We start from the raw sequence: 23,155 nt of genomic DNA on the forward strand, positions 1-23,155 counted from the left end.
AGCAATTCTTTTTTTAATTATTGCCAATTTGTGATTTCAAAATAAAATTGCAGTAAAAAAAATTCAACCAATTTCTGTTATTTTTCGTTAAAAGTTGTGTTTTTAGAAGCCTTTAGACTCGGGAATTTGTTGGACATTCCTGCATTAGCTATACAGATTCAAATTTGAGAGGTTGTTATTTGTGCTTTTTGTGGACAATTTAGGTGATTGGTAAAATTTGAATTTGAAACTATTGGATATGTTTGTGGTATTTGTTGGTCATGAATAGTCAGAAGGCCTGGTTAGATTTTCAATAAATTAAAAAAAGACAAAAATTACGTATTAAAATCTTGTTTCTGCCTTCACCAAGAATTCTCTCTGCTTTACATTGCCTCATATTAGATATTTAATCTTTTTTTTTATTTTATTTTATTAAATCAAACAAAAAGTGTGACCACTGCTTCACACTTAAGACCAAAGACTAACACTGAAACAAAAGATGCTGCAAAAAAAGATGTCTCCTTTACACATATGCACACATGACATGCACCCAAGTAGACACACGGGCTAACCCTCTCTGCTCCCTGGTTAATAAGAATGGATGGGTTTGTTCTGCACGCTGTCTGCCTTGGTGCTCCCCGAGCTGGCTGTCTGGCCTCCCGAGTGGCTTGCTAAATGAAGCTGCACCAGAAGAGGGTGTAGGGACACACACACGGACAGACACGCACGCACACACACACACACACACACACACACACACACACACACACACACACACACAGATGAAGAGAGAAAGAGACAGTGAGAAGTAGTGCAATAGTTTGCTCTTGCACAGTGGAAGGTGTTCTCTGTTCACTCTGACTTCTGTCCGGTTATCTGGGACAACTGCATTAGTTCACCTTACAGAACATACTTTAACATTATGTTTTAACTAAAGTTCGTGAAGGACATTTCATTCGGATTTCCGTTCTTGTAATTATACACATATACGTCGGACTTCGCTTTGTTGAAAAATTAAATAACGTCCGGAAGATTTTTTTGGTTTCCCTCGCTTCTTTGAATTTTAACACTCGCTGCTCCTCCCCCGGAAAGATGTTTTTCGTGCTACCATAGTGACACAGGACAAAAACTATCAAATTGATTTATGAATTGTTTTACATGGTAGAGAAGATTTGACTACAGTGGTGGACATTCAAACTTAGCTGCACCACCTTGTTTGTAAATGTTTCCAGGGCTGATGGTGTCACTGGTCTGGTGCCACTGTCCCACAAATGTTTTCCATGTCAGAGAGCCTTGCAGGAAGAGAAATATATACATGTATATGTATGACATTTAGTAGTTACAGTATCTTATCTGGAAAAGCGTTTCTCTCAGTAGGTGCATCTAAATTAGGATGTCTTGGTTTAAATAAACTAAATGATCTTGTTTTGGTATTGTTTGTTTGGACAGGTATGTCACAATAAAGCTGAATCTGACCCTCATTTAATAGTTTATTGACTGCAGAGATGTCACATGTAGATGAGATACTTTTTCATGTGATTCTTCGGTGTAACAGCCTCATTTTACCTGCCAATCCCTGTTTTATCTCGCACCTTTCTCTCTCCATCCTCTCAGTTTCTGCCCCTCTCCCCTCTCCCCCCTCCATCCCTCTCTCCCTCCCCCCGGGTGATGTTTGCAACTCAATTTGGCAAATGTAACTCGATATTGATTATTATTAATATTTATCATGTTTGTGAACATGTTTTCCTCTAGTGCTATTAATCTGCCCTGTTAATAAATGTCTGCAGCAGCCTGGGCCCCGGGGCCCCTTGGGACCACAGGGCCACCACACACACACACACACACACACACACACACACACACACACACACACACCTGCTCTCAGCTGCAGGAGGTTGCCTGCTGTCTTCTATTTTGCCTGGAGGCTTGATCTCAGCGCACACACACATACACACACACCTACTATTGGAAGACAGAATGCCTCGAGGCTGCTCAGCACAAATAACACATCGATACATCAGCCGTGTTGTATCGGCCCCGCACACAAACACAAAAGTGCACACTCACGTACAAAAACACACACAAGCTCCATTCTGCAGTGACCAAATTCAGTCCAGTTGTCTGCTGTTTTTATGTGGAAATGTTGGTACTGCTTACAAGTGCTGTGATTATAGTTTTTTTTTTTCTTTTTTACTGTTCACTTACTACAAGAGAAAGGAAGTAAGGGAGAAACATACTGAAGCACATGTACGTGGGGACAACACAGGACAGGGACAGCTCCCCCTAGCAGGTTTTATAGACAGATAAACAACCCAGTCAAAAATAGTAAGGGAAGAGCAGCCGTTTATATGCACACACACTAAATACCATGCTCTGAATGTTGACAAGGTATCTCTGGTGCAGTGTGTGTGGATTTCAACCTTTGTACAAGTTCATGCACTGTGCATGTGCATAGATAATAAATGAAAACAGTATTTCAGTTTTGTTTTCATTTTGGAAGTTCAGTTAGCACTTACAGTAATAAAAAACACGTCATTGTACCACACATTGTGTCAACTAGTATAAATTATGACTCACAATAGTGTAAACTTTCATGTAGCGGTTAGTGAAAACATGTTGTAGTTATCTGCAGAGCAGTAGTACATGTGCAAACATGTGGGTTAAATAATACAAATTTAAACAGCATTTACTATATCGTGATATAATTTTACACTTTTGTTTCTTTCTTTCTTTCTTTCTTTCTTTCTTTCTTTCTTTCGTTCTTTCTTTCTTTCTTTTCTGCGAACTTTCTTTCTTACACTGAAGAAGCCGTGATGTAGTTTTAAGTGTTGCTTGGAAATATTCCCTGGTGCTTTTACAAGGGGAAACAGTGTGGCGTTCTCGTTCGGAGAGGTTTGCTGGTGTTGCAACTGACCGTGCCTCCATTGCTCACTCACTACTTCCAAACACACACCTTCTCTCCCTGAACGCCCTCCTTTGGCTGCCTCGTCACATGCTAACATTTATACGTCATTCTGAATATATAGTGCCACCGTGGAAAAATACACCATTGTGCAGTTTCTCACCTCTCACTCTCACTGACCCCACCTTTGATTTGCACTTGTTTGATTTTTACATCTGCCTCTTTCTCCTCCGCCCTGTTTTAAAGCAGACGCTGTTTAGGCTCTTTTGTGTGGAGACAGAATCATCAAAGAGCTGCTTACTACACAGGAACAGGTACCAATATCACTGCATGGCCCAATAAGGCAGCTAAGTGGGACCATATTGACACAATATTGCGGCACAAACAGCGGATTAAGCTTGGGTTTGAATGCTGCGCCTCACACACTTACACACACACGTGAACGGAGCTCCCACATCAGAATGTTTGGTCATTTATTGCTCAACCAGCCACCCATTTTTCATATCTGTCATAGTCCACACACTCTCCCTCTCCGCCTTCAATTTTTTTTTTCTTTCACCAGGCGATCTTTTCTCCCCATATTTGGAGCCGGTGCAGAATTTTGCATAGTTTAGCCTTTTCCCTGGATACTGTCTTTTCATCAGTGGCTGGCTTTCCTTTTGAATTGAACCAGATCAATTTACTGCCAGACAAAGATACAGTCTCTGTGTGCGTTGGAGAGGGAAGGCAGTGAGGGAAATAGGACGTGTGTGCTTTATGATGGCCATCGTTGGCACACACATCTTATTTCCAGCTCTTTTTTATTGTTATCATAGCCATGGCCATGGCTCCACTGTGCTGCTTGCTCTCTAGCAAAAGCATGCACCTGGCTCTGAATACTCAAGCTATTGTTGGCATCTGTTCTGGCCTGTGGTCTGCGGTGCTTTACAGTATGTGCATCCCTGTATACAATCAAAACTGCATCTTTATGTACAATTTCAAAGATTTCAGATTTTTCTTAATGAATGCACGACTGCTTACTCCGCAAGAAATAAGTGGGTCCGTATTTAATGCAGCATTTAACGGTCCCCCTCCCAGAAGTCGTGCACACAGTCAGCGCTGTTTCTCTCTACCCAGACTACGTCAATAATACTGCTCTGTATGCCACAAGGCACATGTGTTTATGTGCGTCCAGGCAGACGGCAGAAAATGACTCCAGATCTCTATCTTTCTGCGTTTAAGTCTAGAGTGCTCTGATTAAACACAACCACAGAACAATTTGCCCGTTGTAAGACCCTCCGATTAAACCACTGATTTTCAGCACCGTGTCAAGTTATTTTGCCATGGCAACGCTGATTACAATGTTATCAGCTATTCATATTTTTCAGTATTTTTAGTTTTTTGATCTCGACTCATGAAAGAAAGCATAGTCAGATTTTCTTAAATGGCTCGTGCTCATGTAACGTGCTTGTCTTTTGAAATATTTGACATTGTTAAATGTGTATTTTAGAGGTCGGCGTCTATAAATGTCATATCTCTGTCATATCTTGTAATTCCACTGTGACATGCAGTGATTATGAGATATCATCTTCACCTACGACACCATCTGATCTCCAGCACATGTGTTTAGAGTGCGGTAACAGCTCCCGCAGTTGCAAACAGATGTGTGTTTGTGTGATAGCATGCATCTGTGTTCATACGTGCCCTAAAATCTTTGTTATTGCAAGCCGTGCTACAAAGAAAAGGCCTCCGTTTATGGCACGCATTTACAATTCATCAAATAAATGGGATGCCTTCATGTGGCCTGGGCCCGGCTCTCAGGCAGAGCGGCGTAGTTTTCCACTGGAATAACAGCCGCTGAACAAGCAGCCCATTGTAGCCACAGCCAGCACCGGGACCCCCAAGGTGCGAATTAATGATTGACCCCTGATGTAATCAGGATAAATAGCTCCCCGTAAAAGAGAAAGAGATGGCGAGAGGAACAGAGAGAGAAAGAACAACACAAGGAGCCAGGGAGAGGAAGGCACTATCTGGCCCGTGTTTTTTAAGAAGCCCTTGGGGAGACGAACCTAACATCTCTTTCTGGGTCTTCTGAGACCCAGAGCTAACATACAGCTGTTTAAAAGCAGCTCAGTCGTCAGTTTTTAGACTCTTTGCCTCCTCCTCTTCGTCGTCTTCCTGGCCCCTTTCATTATTTTCCTGCTTACTTTTCTCATCTGTGACTTTTCTCAGCGCTGGTCAAACATGGTCAACTTGTCTTACAGAGGACAGGAGAGAGAGAGAGAGAGAGCTTGTCTCACGTGGCGAGTAATCTTAAAACTTTCCCAGTTTTCTCTCCAAGCAACGTTTTTATGAATTACCAAAGTTACAACTGAGAGTTGAACTTGTTTAATGTCACACTGCAAATGCCATTTCTGCCTCACTTTACTGCTTCATGTGTCACAAAAGATGTTTTGTTCATTAAAATTAAGAGGGTTTTTCCCCCCTCTTTCTCCTTGTTACTTAATTATTTGATGTAGCGATCTGTGCATTTTTTTTCACACAGAGGCTCTTAAAGCCAAATGCTATTTAATAGATTTTCCGAGGCTGTCTTTCTGCTTGTCAAAATTGCTCTCAATGGGTCAAGTGCCAGTGAGAGTGGGGGAGTGAAGAGGGAGAGTGAGTGAAAAAAAAAAAGTGTTTAACAGCCTGAAAACACTTTTGATTGTGCAGAGGGAGCAGCAGATAGGGCTGACTTATAAAACTTTAATTGATCTGTGAAAAGTGGAAGCTACTGCTGGCTCACATGTTCCAATGCTTAATTGCACGCCTGGTCTGAGCCCCTATGAAACAGCGATCATTAAAAAATGGGTTCTGTTCCAGTCAAAATCACTGGATGACGCAGAATCAGTCATAAAAGGCTGGATTTTACTGCTGCAGCTTTATATGATAAGTTTCCCGGATCTGCGTGGACAAGGCAGCAGGTTTGCCAGGCGCTGAAAAGCCCTCGTCGCATGCTTTTGTAGTTTCACATTTCACGTTTAAAACTTACATGTCAGTTAATTTAACAGCCTTCACAGTCTGTCGCTGGGCAGAAACCCAAATATTTATCAAAGAACAAAAAAATGATGCACTGTAGGATGAATGTGCCCTTGTAAAATTTCAGTTATGACTCTTTCTACTTTGGTTTCTTGATTAGCTCGTTCAATCTTTCTACAATTTACAAGCTTCAGATTACCTTCTCACCTTATTAAGCATATACAGAGAAATTGTTCAGAAATTAGTACACTCCTTAAACAGAAAGAAAACATATGCATTGCTGTTTTAGTTTAACTTATTAATGATGCATACCTCTCATGTCAAGTTTTATTCAAATTCAACCCACAAATTTTGGTTGTGACCTAATAAACTTTCATGTACTAACAAGCATATTTTTAAAAGATGTCATGTCGCAGCTCCAGCTAAAACCTGGGAAGCGGTGGCAGGCTTGGCAGCAGGCGAGATGGAGGCTAACTGAGGGAGAGAGCTTGATTGAAACCACTCCTGCTGTAATTTTGGGCCTAGTTAGCCTGCTGATTGCCAGTCCCTATGTTTAGATAGTAAAACTGCAGTGGTGCTTTGACTAAAGACACCAGGATCGGTCCAGAGAGGAAAAGAAAGAGGCACACATAGATATGCTGAGGTGCGCACACACACACACACACACACACACACACACACACACACACACACACACACAAATATGTACAGACTCAGGCTGGGTATTGAACTGCTATAGTTATTGTACTGGCACCAAATACTGAAAACTGTCAAGTTCAGCATCAAGTTTGAATCAAATTTCTTGTCAGATTAGTGATCTTCCTTATTTTTTGATCACCTTGTTCCAGATTTAAATCCTATCCTGCTATTCTATTAAGTCCTTGTATGGCTGCTTGTGTTTGACCTCTTTGTAAAAATGTATTTGTAGAAAATCTTGTCTTTATCAGTCAAAACAAGTTACTCAAAAAAGTACTGATGTAGCGGCTCACCAAGATGCATTTGCACATTTATAAACCTTCACCGTCCACAACAAAACCTCAATGACACACTTGGAGAAATGGGAGAAGCCAAATGTTATGTGCATCCACGCTTGTAGTGCTCATCATCACTTTCACACATGTTGCAATGGTGGGATCCTGGAGCGCAGGCACAATCATACTGTCAATCTCTGGATGTGACAATAATGATAAGTGACGAGGCTAACCAGGTCAGCGATAGACACGGCGATTATTTGTAAGATGAGTCCTGACAGAAAACAGTGACTGCGAAGCAACTGAGAAATTTTCCCATCAAGAACTTGGCGTATCTAAAGCTTCTTCTCTTTGTCTGTCTGGCTTTCTCACATACAGTATATTGCAAATCTGTCAGCTCAGCATCTTGTGACTAAAGGCGATCAGATGGATGGATATTCTTCTCTGAGGACCCCCAACTTGTGTGGTTTTTTGACAGTTTCGAGGTTTGGAGATTGAAGTGGGAGGTTTTTTGTAATTCAGGGTCAAGAAGTCATTGGATGCGTAATATCTACTGAAGATGGAGCTATGATTTAGACCATGCTCCGACCGCCAATAGATGTGGGCAAAAAAATGCAGCCTGTTCATTCATTTAAACAGAGCCAGTCCGTTGACGCAGCAGGGCTCTGGCAAAACCACACCATTGTCAGCAATGTTTAACCTGGTTCAACTTTTGCTGCGGGGCAACATCTTTGCCAAGGTACTGCGTCAATAGTATTTCTATTGTTTACCTCACAATCACCGCAACGAAAGTTAAAAAAGCTATCAGTGTTTTGGCATCTGATAAGCCTTTAAACTTGAACTCAAGCCTGACTTCCTGGATCACTGTCCTTAGACTATGTCATTGTCTTATCAGTATCTTGAACAACCAACCCTAAATGCTACCTTGTGTGCTGTTTTAGCCCTGCTTACAATGTTTCCATCCCTGTATAAGATCTGAAAGTATGAACCTGACAGGGTAAAACAGAGCGTTTCTCTTTTCCTAATGCCCTGATGTTGCAAGCATGACCTTCATGGTGTAATCTCCTAATAAACTGTTTTGTCTCACAGATGACAGTGAGCCAGTGGACAGCATGTACGACACAGAGGCCGACCTCCCTGGTTTAGCGGTCGGCGGCGGAGGTGGCGCCGACAGCCCAGAAGATGACGCAGAAGATGGCATCATCAACATGTCCCCCCTGCCCTCACCAACCCCTTCCCATCCAAACAACAACCACCACCACCTACTGCACCCCCACATCTACGCTACCCACCACCACCACCTTCACAACAACAGCAACAGCAGCAGCAATGACCAGGACTTCACCACACCCAAGGAGGGCTCGCCCTACGAGGCACCTGTCTACATTCCAGATGACATTCCCATTCCCAGCGACCTGGAGCTGCGGGAGTCCTCGGTGCCTGGTGCCGGCCTGGGTGTTTGGGCCAAGACCCGCATAAGCGCTGGTGAGAGGTTCGGTCTGCACAGCACGCTGCATCATGGAGCCACGGGCAAAGACAGCTCCTTTGGATGGGAGGTAGGAACCACTCCACTTTGTTTTGGTCTTTTTCTTTTCACTAAAACCATCTCTCACTCTTGACCACTTAGATATTTTGTGGCACATACATCAGTAAAATATGAAATTAAAGAGTGATAGACACAATAAGACACTAAAGAAGGTAAGGGAATGAATGAGCGGCTCCTCATTCATGCATTCACATATCTAGCCATCGCTCTTAATTCCATTCCATTTGCATCCCCTGCATGATTGGACCTGATTGTTGATCCTGCATATGCACACAGATATACCCACACATATAAAACACACCAGAATTCCAGCAGAGCAGCAATGTCAGATGGAAAAATCTGGCTGATTAGTGGAGGTATCAGCTTTTCTGGGCGTCGGTCCGAGCGAGCACACTCATTTGGTCACGCCACCCGATATGGAAATGGAAGAAGCATGGCTCAATGCGGTGGCGGCATATTGAACTATTAATTTTCATTTCAACATGACATTAGAGGATATTGAAGTTGCTTCAGTAAGCTCATTAGAAAAAAAAGAAACTCCCAATCTCTGTCTCTCCCTCTGTCTCCCTTTCTCTCCTTCTCATATGCCTAATCAGAGATGAAATATACTGGCCTGCTTTTCATTTCACTGACTCCTTGACTCTTCACTGTTAGAGGGGCCGGTCATTCACATAGTCTTATATTACATTTGTATGTAATAAGGAATAGAGACTTTGACATCTAGAAGTTAATCACTGGAACACCATGTTGGAAAGGGCACGGTGTGCTGGAATCAGACGCCACCAGGTCATGTACACAGTTAGAAGTTTATAAAATTTTAGATATGGACCAAGAGGCCATGCAGTGAATTGTGAATTTTTCACAACTTTTATTGTAGTTTCTGCAACCCAGTCGCCAGAATAAATGCTGGAAGTGTACATTTCTGACACTTCACATTTCTTTCTGATGCAACTTGACGCTTTTTTATGTTCAATTTTACATTTTATGTTGTGACAGAGTTGTGGTTATGGTCTGGTGAGGTTTAGGCACGAAAAGCACTTTGTTAGGGTTAGGAAAAGATACTTTTTTGGCTTACTGGTATTGTCGCCACAAACACAGCTGGAAAGTGGCCCACTGTCTCGTCAAAAATACCCAGTGGTTTCACGCTTACAAATGGTGAAACATCATCTCAAAACCGCCGTCTCTGGCTTGGCAGTCGTCAGCTGTCTCGCCACCACCATCCCCTCCACTTTCCAACATTAAAGGCAGCTCATATGCATGTAATGTGAACGTGATATGAAACTTATGGTAAAACGTTGCAGAAATGTAAAATACCAAGATTTTTTTCTGGTGACTGGGTTGAGTTTCTGGTAAATTTGCAATTACAAAGATGGTTAAAAACTGTGCATTTAAAAAAGTATATTTTGTGTTAAATGTTAGCGCGTAAGGCGACGTAAATTGATGAGATAAAATGTTAAAGTTAACTTGTAGAGTGGGGAGCAGCGTATATTTTGGGGTATAGTGAGATAAGCAAGCGCACAAACTTTATGGTATTGAACTTTCTTATTATCCAAACATCCCAGATGCCTGTCACTGAAGTAGAAGCATAGTAGTGGAGCAAAACTGAGAGAATGGGAAAAGATAATGGAGAGTATTAGTTAATAATAAAAGATGTTCAAAATAGATATTAGCAGGTATATTCTCAAAACATGTGGCTCATTTTTATTGTGATAATCATATCTCTGAAAAATGTGGCTTATACTGTGTTCATGAGTCCTTCACTGACCAGTGGGAATTAAAAGAAATCGCTAAGCGTCCGTTAATAGGTTCCGTCTGATGAACTGGTGGTTTCCACCACAGCCTTCATTTCTTTTTTCACCCTATTTTCTTCTTAACAGTTGTAGGAGCAGGCGATTAGAGCACACAAGGCACACGCTATGTGGCAGTGTGCCAGGCTGAACATTTTCCTTTTTAAAAGTTCATATTATGGCTAGCCATTTGGGGTGCAAAGGGCACCTCTCCAAAAGCTACACTCTCCCCGTAGCTCTCATGTTTTCTCTCAGTTTTCCTCCTCCTTCCTTTTTTCTCCCCAGACACCCGACTAATGCATATTCATCAGCTACACTTTAACTCTCTGGCTTGCAGGAAAAAAGGCCACCTTCAGCCTTAAAGAGATACATTCACACATGTGCTCAAAGAAATGTCCCGGCATAGCTACACACACACACCTCCCCGAAAAGGGAGGGACTCGGCATATTGTTGCACTTTTAAGATGACTAGTATTTTCCAGAAGGTTAAGTTTAATTACCAATGACTTTGGCACATATTTGGTCTTTTGGCTACATTTTTGATTTTTGATTTGAATTTGTTGTTTTTTTGTTGTTTTTTTTCAGATTAATAGCAAGCATGCTAGCCTAAGGTCAAGTTTGTTTCCCCTGACAGTAAAATCTTTGGTATTTTGCATCCCAACCTGTCAAAAGCAAACGATTGATCTGTCTTTCCTTCCTCCCTCTCCTGAGTGGTCTTTCGAGGACTCACTCCAACTTGGGCTGTATTATTTTTTTAAGATATCCTGTCTGGTTTGGGGCTGGAAGCCTTCGGGGGCTCTCCTCTCCCAGACTCTTATCACAGATAGTCATAACAGTCAGCCTGTTGATAGTCATCAACAGACTCCCCTAGGAGTCTCATACACCCCCTTTTTCCCCCTTTTCACCGTCCACCCCTCTACTCATCTACTGCCTCTGGTCTTAGACAAATAGACAGGCGAGGGAGCGACAGCAGTACGGCTGAGTGAAGAAAGATGTTAAAAGAAAAGAGGGAGAAATGAGGATTAATGGGGATGATAGAGTAAGACAAGAAGATGCAGAGAACCTATTTTTCAAAGCATCAGAAACAATGGAGGAGTCTAATTCTTTTCATTTCTGTAAATGTGCGTGTGTTTCTCTAGTCTGCTGCCAAAACAGTGGGATGTGTTATGAGAGATAATAAGTGAAGTCATCCGAGATCTCTGTGGTGTAAATGTGATCATATCTAACTAAGGCCTCATGTATGGTAGCTCAAGCCTTCTTGGTATGAAGAAAAAATTGGATTAAGTGCTGAATTTAGTCATCACAGTGATTAGTTTAACTGTGCTTCCACTTTATAATACATTGCAGTATGCAGTCTTGCTATATGCTTGCAATTTGCAAAATGCTTCTAAGACTTAAACAGCCTTGTTTTCTTCTTGATGACCATTTTGAATTGATTGAATTATCTTAAAATCAAAGGTTGTAGACTATACTGTATATGTAGCCCTGTAATCCTTCGAAACATGAAATCAACAAAATGGCAGTTACAAGATTTTAACTCATCAACAATGATATATGCCATCTGCAGTAGTACACTCAAATCCAAAACAGTTTAACTACATTGACTGCATTCTTGTGGATTTTTTTACGAAGACTGGCAATAACTCATTATGTTGGCTTTGCGAGCACCGCGGTCTACCAACGAAGCCAAACAGCTCTAACAATCACATGGCGGACGCTGTAGTGCTTTCTGGAGTGGAAGTGTAGATTGGCGAAGAGAAACAGAGGGAGTAATAGAAAGAGAGTGAAAGAGTAGGAGTGAGAGAAAGAATTAAGAGGAAAGCAGAGAGGAAGCCTACTATTGTCTGTCCTGGGGCACCGGGGACTGGAAGAGGTGTTAACTCAGACTCATTTCAGCGAGACGGACAGCTCAATCTAAGAGCTGCTCCGCTGCAGGCCATGGCCATTCTCTTCTGTCTCAGACTCCCTCTCTGGGCCAGCACCGAGTCATCCATTTAAAAACCATTATGCTCCCCCTTTAGCACAACATGATAGAACGCCAGGGCCCCAGGTCTACCGTACGTGTGTGTCTCTGTGGTTTTGTGTGTGTGTAGGGCTGCCAACCCCCTCAGGATAGGACCAAGCAGAGTGAGGCAAGGCCCTCAGAGAGTCCACTGTGGGGATCTACTGTCAGAGTGACTGCCGCTATTATCTGGCTGGTAGATTGACCTGACTTGCCTATTGATAGAGTCATGTCACCATACAATGGCTGGAGGTATTGTGCTCTTCTCTGACTGGCATTGAATGGACTCACTGATCTAACTCCCTTGGGTGTTCAGATGGCAGGAAAGAGTGCAACACATTTGTGGAGGAAGCAGTGCATGTTAAGAGGAAGAAACTGCAAATGTACAGCCCGGATCTATGAGCGACATTATATCCTTTAGACAGTAACGACTTTGATCTTTGATCTGATCTGGTCTGTATTCAGAGAATTTCTGAAGCAAACAAAAGCTATATGGCCAAGCCTTCTCGAAGCAATATCAATGGTGTTTACTCTCACTTCTTACCCTGTGACCACTGGGCGTGTCCTTGCACCTCTGAATCATTGCTTTTGAAACTCCTCTGGTACCTATTAGCTTTGTATTTTCTCACTATCTTGTGTTTCTCCAGCTTGAGTGTTTGCTATCTCACAAGGTTCTCGCTTGAAAGTCAACGCACATCAGGTGTTGCAGCACAATCTCTTCAACTGTGAGAAGATGGAAAAATCATTTGCTTGTCAGTTTTGGGCTGTTCACTGGCTGAGGAACTTATAATCACCTATCTTGGTGCTTTGCCATTTTCAATTTATAGCATGTAAATGGTACACGGCACGATCCCTTCAGGGTATCACATATTTTGTGGCATAATGCGGGGGATATAGGAAGGACACATTGTGCATTTTGATTTTAGGGATGTGCAGTGATGTAGACCCTTTGGACAAGGTCAACACAAATGCTTTCACACACAAAAACATGTATCATAGACCCCACGTCAGCCCTGCAGCCATATTTGTCCCTTTGCACCAGTGGACCTTGGGATGACTTTGTTGCTGGGCAAACTTCTTTTTCTCTGTCCCTCATTCTTTCTCTGTTTACTTTTTGTGGGGTGATTTTCCATATCAGTATCATTCATCCAGTGATGTGTGGAAAGAGGTGAAAAAGTATGCTAGCTCTTCTGTTTACCCCGTTATTGACTTAGTGATAGGCTAAGACATCTGGCGGGCACTCTCATGTCGCCAAGGTCCTACGTGACAGATATCATCCAGCCATGGCATCATGCATCTACCTCATCCTCCGTCAGACACTTTATCTCCAGCTTGACTGCCCCCTCTTCACATTGACGCAGTTCTCGTTTTGTTCTCCACCTAATCGTTGGGCTTAGCTAATGTCCTTGAATCCAAACTTTAGGGAGAAGAAGTCCTGGCGCACCCTGACACTTATCTGTCCTGACCCACCTCTCGCCTCCTAAAGTGTTTGCTCTCCTTTTGTGTTGTGCCTGAGGAGGGCGGATGGCCAAGTTCTTATGCTGCAAGATATCCCTATAGGGCATTCAAGGTGCAGCTTGGAACTTGTCTGATCTGTTTGCCCTCCACAGAAAGGTGTTCCTTATCTTGATGTTTGGGGCCTTAAGGTGACTGGTACCGAACTGATAGGGCAGAAACTCCCTGGGACTGCCAGGAGACAGTAGTCACACCGAGTGAATGGATAGTATGAGACAGAGAGAGAAAGAGAGGGAGTGCGATAACGAGTCGTTAGAGTCGTTTCCTGCTTGATTTGACTAATGTGCTTTCTAGTGTTCTCACAGTGACAGTCGTGTTCTGCTGCTTCAGATATGAGCCTTAGTTAAGGTTGGTTCATCAGTCAAACCTAACATTACCTCTAGTTAACTTGAACCCCTACTGTGTAGGCTATAGCATGAGTGATCTCTTCAAGTAAATGGAGTCATTATCATGTCTTTTAGTAATCAAATCAGGACCATGCTCTGATGAGCTTGGCCTTGAGCTGAGAGTACTTCTCCGTACAGCCTCAACAGGGGAAACAGCAGGCCTTCTAAGCTTTACCCCCTTAGATCTAGTTTCATTGAAAACTAGAGGTGAATTGTATATAAAGGGTCAGTTCACCTAAACTGCACACAAAAAACATATATATTCTATCTTTATCCTCTAATAAAGTATTTCTGATCTGCCACTGCTAGACTACAGAGATAGATTCCTTTATTGGTGCAAAAAACATTGAAAGTTTGGAGAAAAGCAACATTTTTTACAACCTGAAACTATCTGCATGGTTATCAACTGAGACTAAAACAAACACGTTTTGTGATTTGGGTGAACAGTCCCTTTCACTATTTTGATTTTATGTTTCACCAGCAAGATCACACGACAGAATTGAATGCTGCTTTAAGGGACAAACAGTGAGATACTTACAGATCCTTATTCAGTGCTGCGATAAAAAAAACCTTTTAACTAAGGAGTCTTGAAATTCTGAATATATATATATATTTACAACTAGCAGCATATTTTGTCACGATCTGTTATATGAAGTTATGTGTAAACGTAAGGAGTTACTTTGGCACATGTGCATATAATCCCACATCGTAATGAAAAGGATATCAAACCTGTGGTTTCTAATAACAGTATTGACCAACAGTGTGTGGTTTTCTGTCATCATTATTTGACTTTGACAGAAACCCCAAGTTTACACACAGAGCAAAAACACCAGAGAGAGAGCGTAACACCACAAGTCTCGGGCCTGGGTGCTGTAATATCTTCCATTCACGTTCATTTTATGTAGGTTTTAAACATGCCATTAGCCAATTTAATCCAATTTTCCCAGCTTTCGGAGCACTCCAGTGGAACAGATTCCATCTAATATTAAACATATGGTCGTCGTCGCCCCTAGAAACACCACGGCAGTGCTGGATTTTTTTAAGAGAGCTGTTAAAGACAAGCCTCCTGTGTCCCAGTGAAAACCATTGTCAATTATCTTCAATGAACACGGTAATTGATAACGAGGAAGCAGGGCAGCAAATTAAATGTCAGGTTTGATTAGAAGCCTGATACCTTATCATTTGTTCATAACTCGTTACCAACATCTGTTAATTAGTTAATAAATTAATCTGCAGGGCTCAAATGAAAGGTGCGAAGGCTCCCGAGGAAGTACATGGGGCAAAGTCATCCATCTTTGAAGAGAGTGGAACTCGACAAATATTGTCTCTGGGATTTGGGCTGTTATTACTTGGTCATTGGTTTCAGACCTCAGCCACTCCAGCCAAGCATTCTCAATGGGACCTCTTGTTTGCCTGAATAACCCCCCCACAGTCTCCTCACGCATCTCCACCACAATGCTATCCTTTATTGCATGAGGTTTCTCTTAGCTGAGGTGCTTTAAACATTAATTTAAAAAACATCACATTGGCCCATCAGTCCTCTGTGGTGAAGCGCAGGTAACTCCCGTCTCCCCCTCTTTTTCACTATGTGTCCACAAAAACCCCACCGTTCATCATTGCCCTGATGAATAGTCCCATCAGTTAGGGCCTCAGGGCAGGAGCAGACAATGACACTGCTCTTTGCCACAGTGGAAGAGGATGACATTTGTCAAATGCTGTTTGTATTGGTAATTAGATTTATGCTATCATGTAGACATACCCTTTTCTGCCATCCAAGTTCTTGTTGCTAAGCTGACATTTATAAATTAGTCATGAAGCAAGGCTCATTTCATGTCAGCTTTCACTTTTTCACTTGTCATATTTTGTTATATTTGTGTGTCTATAATCGTATAGGTGCGAGCCCTCCAATGCAAGATCTTTGTTCGTCACAGATCGCTCACTATTTCTTCCATTTTCACTCACTTTCCCTTTCTCCCTCACTTTAAATCTCAATCCCTTGTGCTGCTTAACATTTGTGTGACTCAAGCAGGAGGTGGTGACCTATTAATCAGGTTCCCGTGGCTGTTGTGATTGCCATTTTCCATAATCAGATACACAACACGGCCCAAAAGGCTTGGCTATAGAAATACTTCTTTTCGTTAACTCTTTACAGTTCTTGTATTGTAGCACTCAATCCAAGAGAAGTGAGCCCGAGAGGAAACTGGAGCGCACGGCTGTGCCTTTTAATTACTTTTTATTGGGTAAAGGACTAAAGTTTCGGTACGGTTCGCGTCTTCGTCAAACGGTCATGGTACAAGCAGAGAGTATAAAGAGACCTCAAAAGCATATGATTATTAGATGGAGAGGGAGGACTCTCACTCACCAATTGTCTAGTATGAATGTTCATATAACCTTCTGTATATAACATATAATATATCTTTGTTTTAAAGGCTTGATATTAATGTATTGCATGTTTGCTTTTGTATGTACTGTAATGTGGTATAGCACGAACATGTACAGGCGTATGAGGTCCACACAAACATAAAGAGACACAGGCAGGCAGGGAAAAGACATTCTCCCATGTTATTCTTTCCTCCACTCGGCCATTTAGAATAACAGAGCAGAGTGAGAAGCTAAGCACGATGACGACATTAGATCTGAAAACAGTGTTGAATTGTTGAAGTGTTGAACACGCCGGGACGTCTTTACTTTGGAAAGTCTCGGAATCGCTTGAGTGATTTTCGCTCATTTTCTCCACCACTGTCATTGGGAGTCTTGTCTGCATGAGACAACAAGGAGCTTATGACAGAGTCAAGATTTGTAGAGGTGTGCGCCTGTGTGTATCACTGTGCACACAGACGCACATGTCCACATGTCTCTCTTTTAATCATCTTGGGCACTGGTCCACCCTCCACATAATCCTAAATCTGTCACATTTCCCCAACTAAAACAAGATCTCACCAGGAGTTTGGTGTAATATCTTAATTTAGTACGAGTGCTTGTGTCAAGATGACAAATAACAGTGAAACAGATGTTTCCCAGACATTTCATAAATGAGATACCATTGCCTCATTCAATGTCTTTGCATTATTGTGCAAATTAGTCACAGTGAGAATGGATTTGGATGTTGAAATGCAATGTAGTGAAGTGCAGTGCTATGCAGTTGATTTTTATTATTCATATTATTGTCACCATCAGAGGTGTAGAAACTGTGCGTGCATTGTAACTGATTGAAAATATCTTTATTGGGATATTCATGTACTATGTTTATGGAAACTAAAAATGGTTGCATGAAAGTCTTCAAAAGATAATGAGACCTCAGACACCACATAAAATCATTCTTTAATAATATCTCAAGAATTACGTAACATGACATTACCGAGTTTGTTTTACTTTCCCAATACAGCTATCACCAAGACTTTTAATAAATGTAGGTGTGAAAGCCTGAAATAGGTGGATGACACAAAAAAAGAATCTCAGTTTACTAGTCTGGTGAAATGGTTGTTTTTATTAGAATACTTTTCTGTCACAGCTGAACCCTTACCAGGGGTTGATATGCGGTCACTACCGGTTGATACACGACTGTGTGAAATTTGACATGAATACAGTAACACTCACTTCACCTGAAAGAGTAAAGTCAAAATAAAGTTTGCCATATCAGGTCGATCACCATGGGCAACAATAACCTGACTATTAGTCTGGATGTCCAGAGAGAAAGGGAAGGTGACAGAGGCTCACTTGATTCCTGCAAATCTTCTTAATGGTCGAAGTGGCGCACTGCAAGCCTCTCAGTCATTCTGTCCTCTGTAGATGTCATATGATTCTGCTCTGTGTCACTCCTTCTGGAGAGGAGGTGCCCTTACGTTGGTGCAGCTGGTACGCAGCGGTACCCAGCCTGCCACCCGGTACCGCAGGAAGGTTAGAAAAAAAAAAAACAGAAAAATATTCTAGGTCTCTGAGACTCTTAGGCTTGAGCCATGTGATGCTGAAGTAATGCCAAACAACAGAACAAAAGCATTGTCACATTGCGTGAGAGTGTTATGCACATGATCCCCACACTCACCACGATAATACTGGTGTTATCTTGTTATTGTATCTATTGCATTGGTTGTTGGTCATTACGCGGAAATCTTGTCCTCGTTTTTTCTGTCACTTCTGTACGTTATGTGTCATTTTTAATAGTTGAGATCAAATAGTGTTTTAAATGAAACTCTTAACGTCACTTTGTCTGCTGTTATTTTATTGGTCCTCGGTGTTTCTGGTGACAAAGCCTGCTCCCCTCTGCTGGCCGAGAGCTCACAATGCCACTTTCTGAACAAGTTCTAAGTGCTTTTAATGTCGTGTGGCCGACGTTGTTTAGTCAGGGAGGGAGAGAGAGACAGAGAGAGAGAGAGAGGCAGATATCCTAGTACAACTGTAGAAAGTGTCCCGTACAAGAGCACAGCAGTGCACACACACTCGAAGCATAGTGCCCACCAGATCACTGAAGCAGTACAAGTCAGCTTTTTTCCAACCGTTCTTCTTCTTTTCTTCTTCCTTTTCTGTGCAGTGAGGACTGCGGTGACAGGACTCACCATCACTTTCTGTCCTTACACCGCTTTCCACATCATATTTTCTCTTTTTTGTCTTTTTACCCGTTCTCACACACATGCACACACACACACACACACACACACACACACACACACACGCACACATACAGATCACAGTCTTCTTTTAAGCATTCAAATGATGGATCTGTCTTGAGCATCCCTCACAGAGTTTTGTGTTCAGTTGTACACTCATATACAAACAGATTGATGTTTTTCATAATCCTTGCAGATAGCAGACTTTGATCTCTTTTACTGTCTCGATGTAATGTCAAGTGCTGATGTGCTTTCATGACAAAAAGGGCATATGCTTTAATTATATCCAGATCACAGACTCAAACCTTTCCTTTTGTGATTCATTGATTTTTCAACCCCCCTTCCAATCATATCTGCCCTTCCTCTCTATTCCTCGTCCTCCTCCTTTTTTCTGTTTGCCCCCCCCTCCTCTTCTCCTGGCCTCCGGGGTCCCAGTGCTTCTAATTCGGCCTTATCAGTGAAGTAATTTAGCTGCCACAGCTTGGGTTTCTGTTGCGCGGCGAGCGGCCCCATTGTCCTGCCCTGCTGTTGCTGAGATAAACCCTCAGATTGAACAAAGTCCGCGCTGACCTTTACAAACTCCCAAATCTCGCTGTGTACACCCCTCCAACAGAGATTCTCTCTTGCCTCAAGCTCTTTTCTTTAGGGTGGGGGTGGGTGGTGGGGCATTGGGGCACATCAAGTGGGAGGGAGAAGGCGGATGAGTGTGTGTGCATGAGTGAGAGTGTGTGGGGTCAGGGTGGATTGAGTGAGCGTGAGATGGACAGGGGAGAGGGATTAAGATGGCTGACTGAGCCTGTCTATATTTCCAATGGCACTTTGCTCTGAGAGGGAGGCCGAGGAGGAAAAAGTGCACTGCAAGCAAAGCATTCAAGTGTGCATTTTTCTGTCTCCTTCAGACTGCTGGAGAAGGCTTGTTGTGTGCCACATTCTCTGACCTTCCTGCCTTCAACCAGAAATATGATTTCTTTGCCGTTAAAGTAAAAGAGAGCTTGTGTCTTAGTTCCTCGTACTTGCTGTTGATGTCCCTGAAATGGCTCATTGAGAGAATCCTGACAAAAGCTCCGTTGAACCCCTCGTCTTACTTCCATTGTTATCTATCATGTCCTTCATTCCTTGGCAGAAGGCCCAATAGGAGTCTGTCGGGATTGTTGCTTTGACACACAGTGAAACGGCTAGAGAGGAACGGTTGAAGCCAAGTGGCTGGGGGGGTTGGTTGGGGTGGGGGTCAATGCTGTGCTGGGGAGGTTTGGGGCACAATGCAACAGGAGTACCCTCTCCATTGTGAACCACTGTCATCCTTCAGAAGCCACTCGACTGGCTCTCCACGCCGCAAATCCTCTCTCCTCTCTATTCTAGCCGTCTGTCGGTCAGGCAGGGAACCTCATCAAAAGGTCTTGGAGTTGGGGATTGAGACAGAGTGGCTGGAGGGAGGCAGGATGCTGGAGAAGAGGGGAGGAAAGATGTGTAGAGTTGAGGTGGTGGGAGGCGAAGGACAAGGGCATAACTCGCCCCTTAATCCAGGTGTGGGCTTTAGAGTTAGGGATGGATTGGAGAGAATCTGCACCGCTCAATCTGGTGGTCAGGGTGGCCCTGTGTTCATCCCTCCATCCATCCCTCCTCCTTTCCACCTCCCCCCCGCCCACCACCACCTGCCTGCAAGCCACCACCAGTGTTCCCAGGGAGATGAGCGCCACGGAGAAGAAGGCCCACAAGGGATTAACTTTTCACATGGCTGGGAGTCCTCGTCTCAAAAGACCTGACAACCCCAGACGGCTTGATTAAAAAAGAAAAGAAGAGAAGAGAAGAGGAAAGGAGGGAGGGAGGGCACAGGAGGAGGAGAAGAGGGGGAATTCTTCACATGATGGCCCTGAGAGAGGGATTTTGGATATTGGGTGTCTTTTTTTCCCTTCGTCCAAAGCCCCCATGTCTTGGTTGAGAATGAGCAAATTGTTCCTCCTGTTCTCTCGGCAGTCCCTGTGTTGCCCGGCCTAAAGATGTGGGTGGGCACCAGCACACATTGTTGACTCCTCAACAGGAAACCTTGAGATGTCCTCTGGTTTCAAAAGAAAAAAATATAATGGTTGAAGTGGTGGCTTTTGATTCCACATTTCATCTGCTTTTCAGCCACCGGATGCCAGATCCATCCGCCAAGAACCAGAATATTCAGTCACTGATTCCAGTTTTCTACAGCATTATGATTATATCAAGATGTATTATTTAGTCATTAATGTATTATCAAAAGCCCTCTGTTGTCTTGTGTATGTCAGCATTGCATTACAGTCAAGGAAGACATTGGCAGAGAGAGTCGGCGAACCGTTGCCGGCTTAAAGTTCTAGTGTTCAAGTGGCAAGGCGCCCTATTTCCCCTCACTCTATCCCAGATAAATTGGGCCTCTCAGGTTTGTCTGTGAGAAAGAGAGGACAAAAATCAAAACAAACGCTCCCACTGAAGTGAAGATGGGAGAAGGGGTTGGCTTTCCTCTCTGGCTAGCGGATCAGCAACTCAACCTAGCGGGACAGCGGGCCACTTAATACCTCCCATCTTGTCCAGGTAACAGAGTGGCCCGACAGGGGGGTCAGGGAAGGTAGCAGGGTATCATCTTACAGATCACCACTCACCCTCTGGCTTCCTCCGCATGGCTCACTTACCCTCTTCTCATCTCCGCTGCTGCTCGCCCTCTCTTCCCACACCCCTCAGATAGGATCCATTGAGAACGTTTTAGTGGATGTTTACACCCGATAGAGTTAATCTTCATTGATTTTCATGGGGATATTTGCTTCATAGCTAATAAAAGGGCTTCTAGGAGTTACCAGAGAAAGATCAGTACAGGCACAGAGAATTGCGTGTTTGGTTGACACCTTCAACTGAAAAAGGAAATATGTATAAAATGCAAACGGACGTTATCATCATCTAAAAGTCATCTAAAAAGCACTTTGTCTGTTGAGAAACTTCTGCTGTCAACACTAGTAGCAGTACAAAGGACAAGAAATTCCATATCCAAAGGGTGACTAACAGTCAATTAACCCTAATATCAGCCCAGATTTCTCATTAATCATGCTGTTTACCTGCCATATGGCCCCAGACTCCAAGGAGGCTCTGAACCTATTTGCTGTGCACTTGACCTTGCTGATAGACTCAGGGGAATGCAGGAGTAGATTTCTGTCCTCCAGGATGCTACGGGCCTTCTTCCTGGTCTGCTGGATAAATAGATGAACTCACAGATAGATGAACAGAGTTCCAGTTATCTTATAATGACCCACAGGTGGTTTGTGTTTTTCACTTTAAGAAAATCTGCATACAGAATAAACACGAGGCACAATACACCGTAGACGCTCAGTGGAGGGAAAGAAACAGTGTTAAACTCAGAAGATACAATGGCTTGCCGCTTGCGTAGCCATCAATGTTAAGTAGTGTGGAAAGAGTTAGCTGATTAATTATGTCAGTGATTGATTAAAAACCAGTTTATAATTCTGATGATAGATTCATCCTTTCAGTAATATATATTTGAAAAAAAAAAAAACATTCATTGATTCCAGCTGCTCAAATGTTGATTTGCTGCTCATAGATATAAATGATTGTAAATGGAAGATGTGTGGGTGTCTAATGATTTATGAAACAATTTAATGATGTCATCTTGTGCTCTGGGTAATCATGTAAAAATATTTTTTTGGACATGAATGGTGAGCTGACTGCACTTGTTGTGTGTTTTTCTATGTTAACAGTGTGCGAATTGTAAGAAAGCCATATTCACACACCCATTCACACCATGGCACCCATGCAACTTGGGATTTAGTGTCTTGATCAAGGAGCATTTCACATGATGACAGAATGAGCAGGGGATTTAATTGTCAACCCAATAAGAAGATAACCTGCTCTTTAATTTCTGAAGAGAAATTAAAGAGATGTAAATAACAATCCTGCCATGAACTGATAAAATAATCTACAGAAAATACATTCTACTGGTATCTTCAGATAAAGAATAACACAAACTGTGTTGTTGTTTGAGATGTTTGTGTCTGTATATAAGTTGTCTGATACCTTTAGTTTTATCCATAAAGCCAGGTTGTAAAAGTTGTGGTAAAAATTTAAAAGCACATGTACTGTAGTTTTGCAGCATGCACAGTCAGCTGCACATTGTCTTAATGTGAGAGAAATAACAAAAAGTATGTAAAGTATGTGATCTCTAATAATATCCACTCAAAGCTTGGACCCCTGCTATTCCTGAACTGACAAAAGTGACAGAACTGATATGATACACTGACTCATATTCTTCTGACCCTCGCTCTAAATCACTATCCAATCAGTATTTCTTTGTCTGAGCGCTCCTTCCCTGCAGCACGGCTATCATTAAGTGACTCATTTAGGCCATCACAGGTAGGCCCACATCATAGCCCGCTGGTGGCTTTTAATGGGGAATGGAGTTCTTTCTACTGTAATGCATGCTGAAGTAGCCGGGGCTAATG

The 23,155-nt window shown here is 42.7% G+C and overlaps 1 protein-coding gene across 10 annotated transcripts in view; it reads left to right on the forward strand.

The window, feature by feature from the left end:
- The window catches only part of prdm16 (PR domain containing 16), a gene marked incomplete at its 3' end in the record, with an annotated part of 183,567 nt that overhangs the window by 54,554 nt on the left and 105,858 nt on the right, over window positions 1-23,155 (forward strand). For all 10 annotated transcript variants that reach the window (XM_084366450.1, XM_084366456.1, XM_084366458.1 and 7 more), the window contains exon 2: window positions 7,939-8,405. In XM_084366450.1, the coding sequence (XP_084222576.1) occupies window positions 7,939-8,405 (467 nt within the window). The remainder of the gene's footprint in view (window positions 1-7,938; window positions 8,406-23,155) is intronic.

Source organism: Pagrus pagrus (genome assembly GCF_965226575.1).
Source record: "Pagrus pagrus genome assembly, chromosome: 11".
In the NCBI taxonomy this organism is placed as follows: domain Eukaryota; kingdom Metazoa; phylum Chordata; class Actinopteri; order Spariformes; family Sparidae; genus Pagrus; species Pagrus pagrus.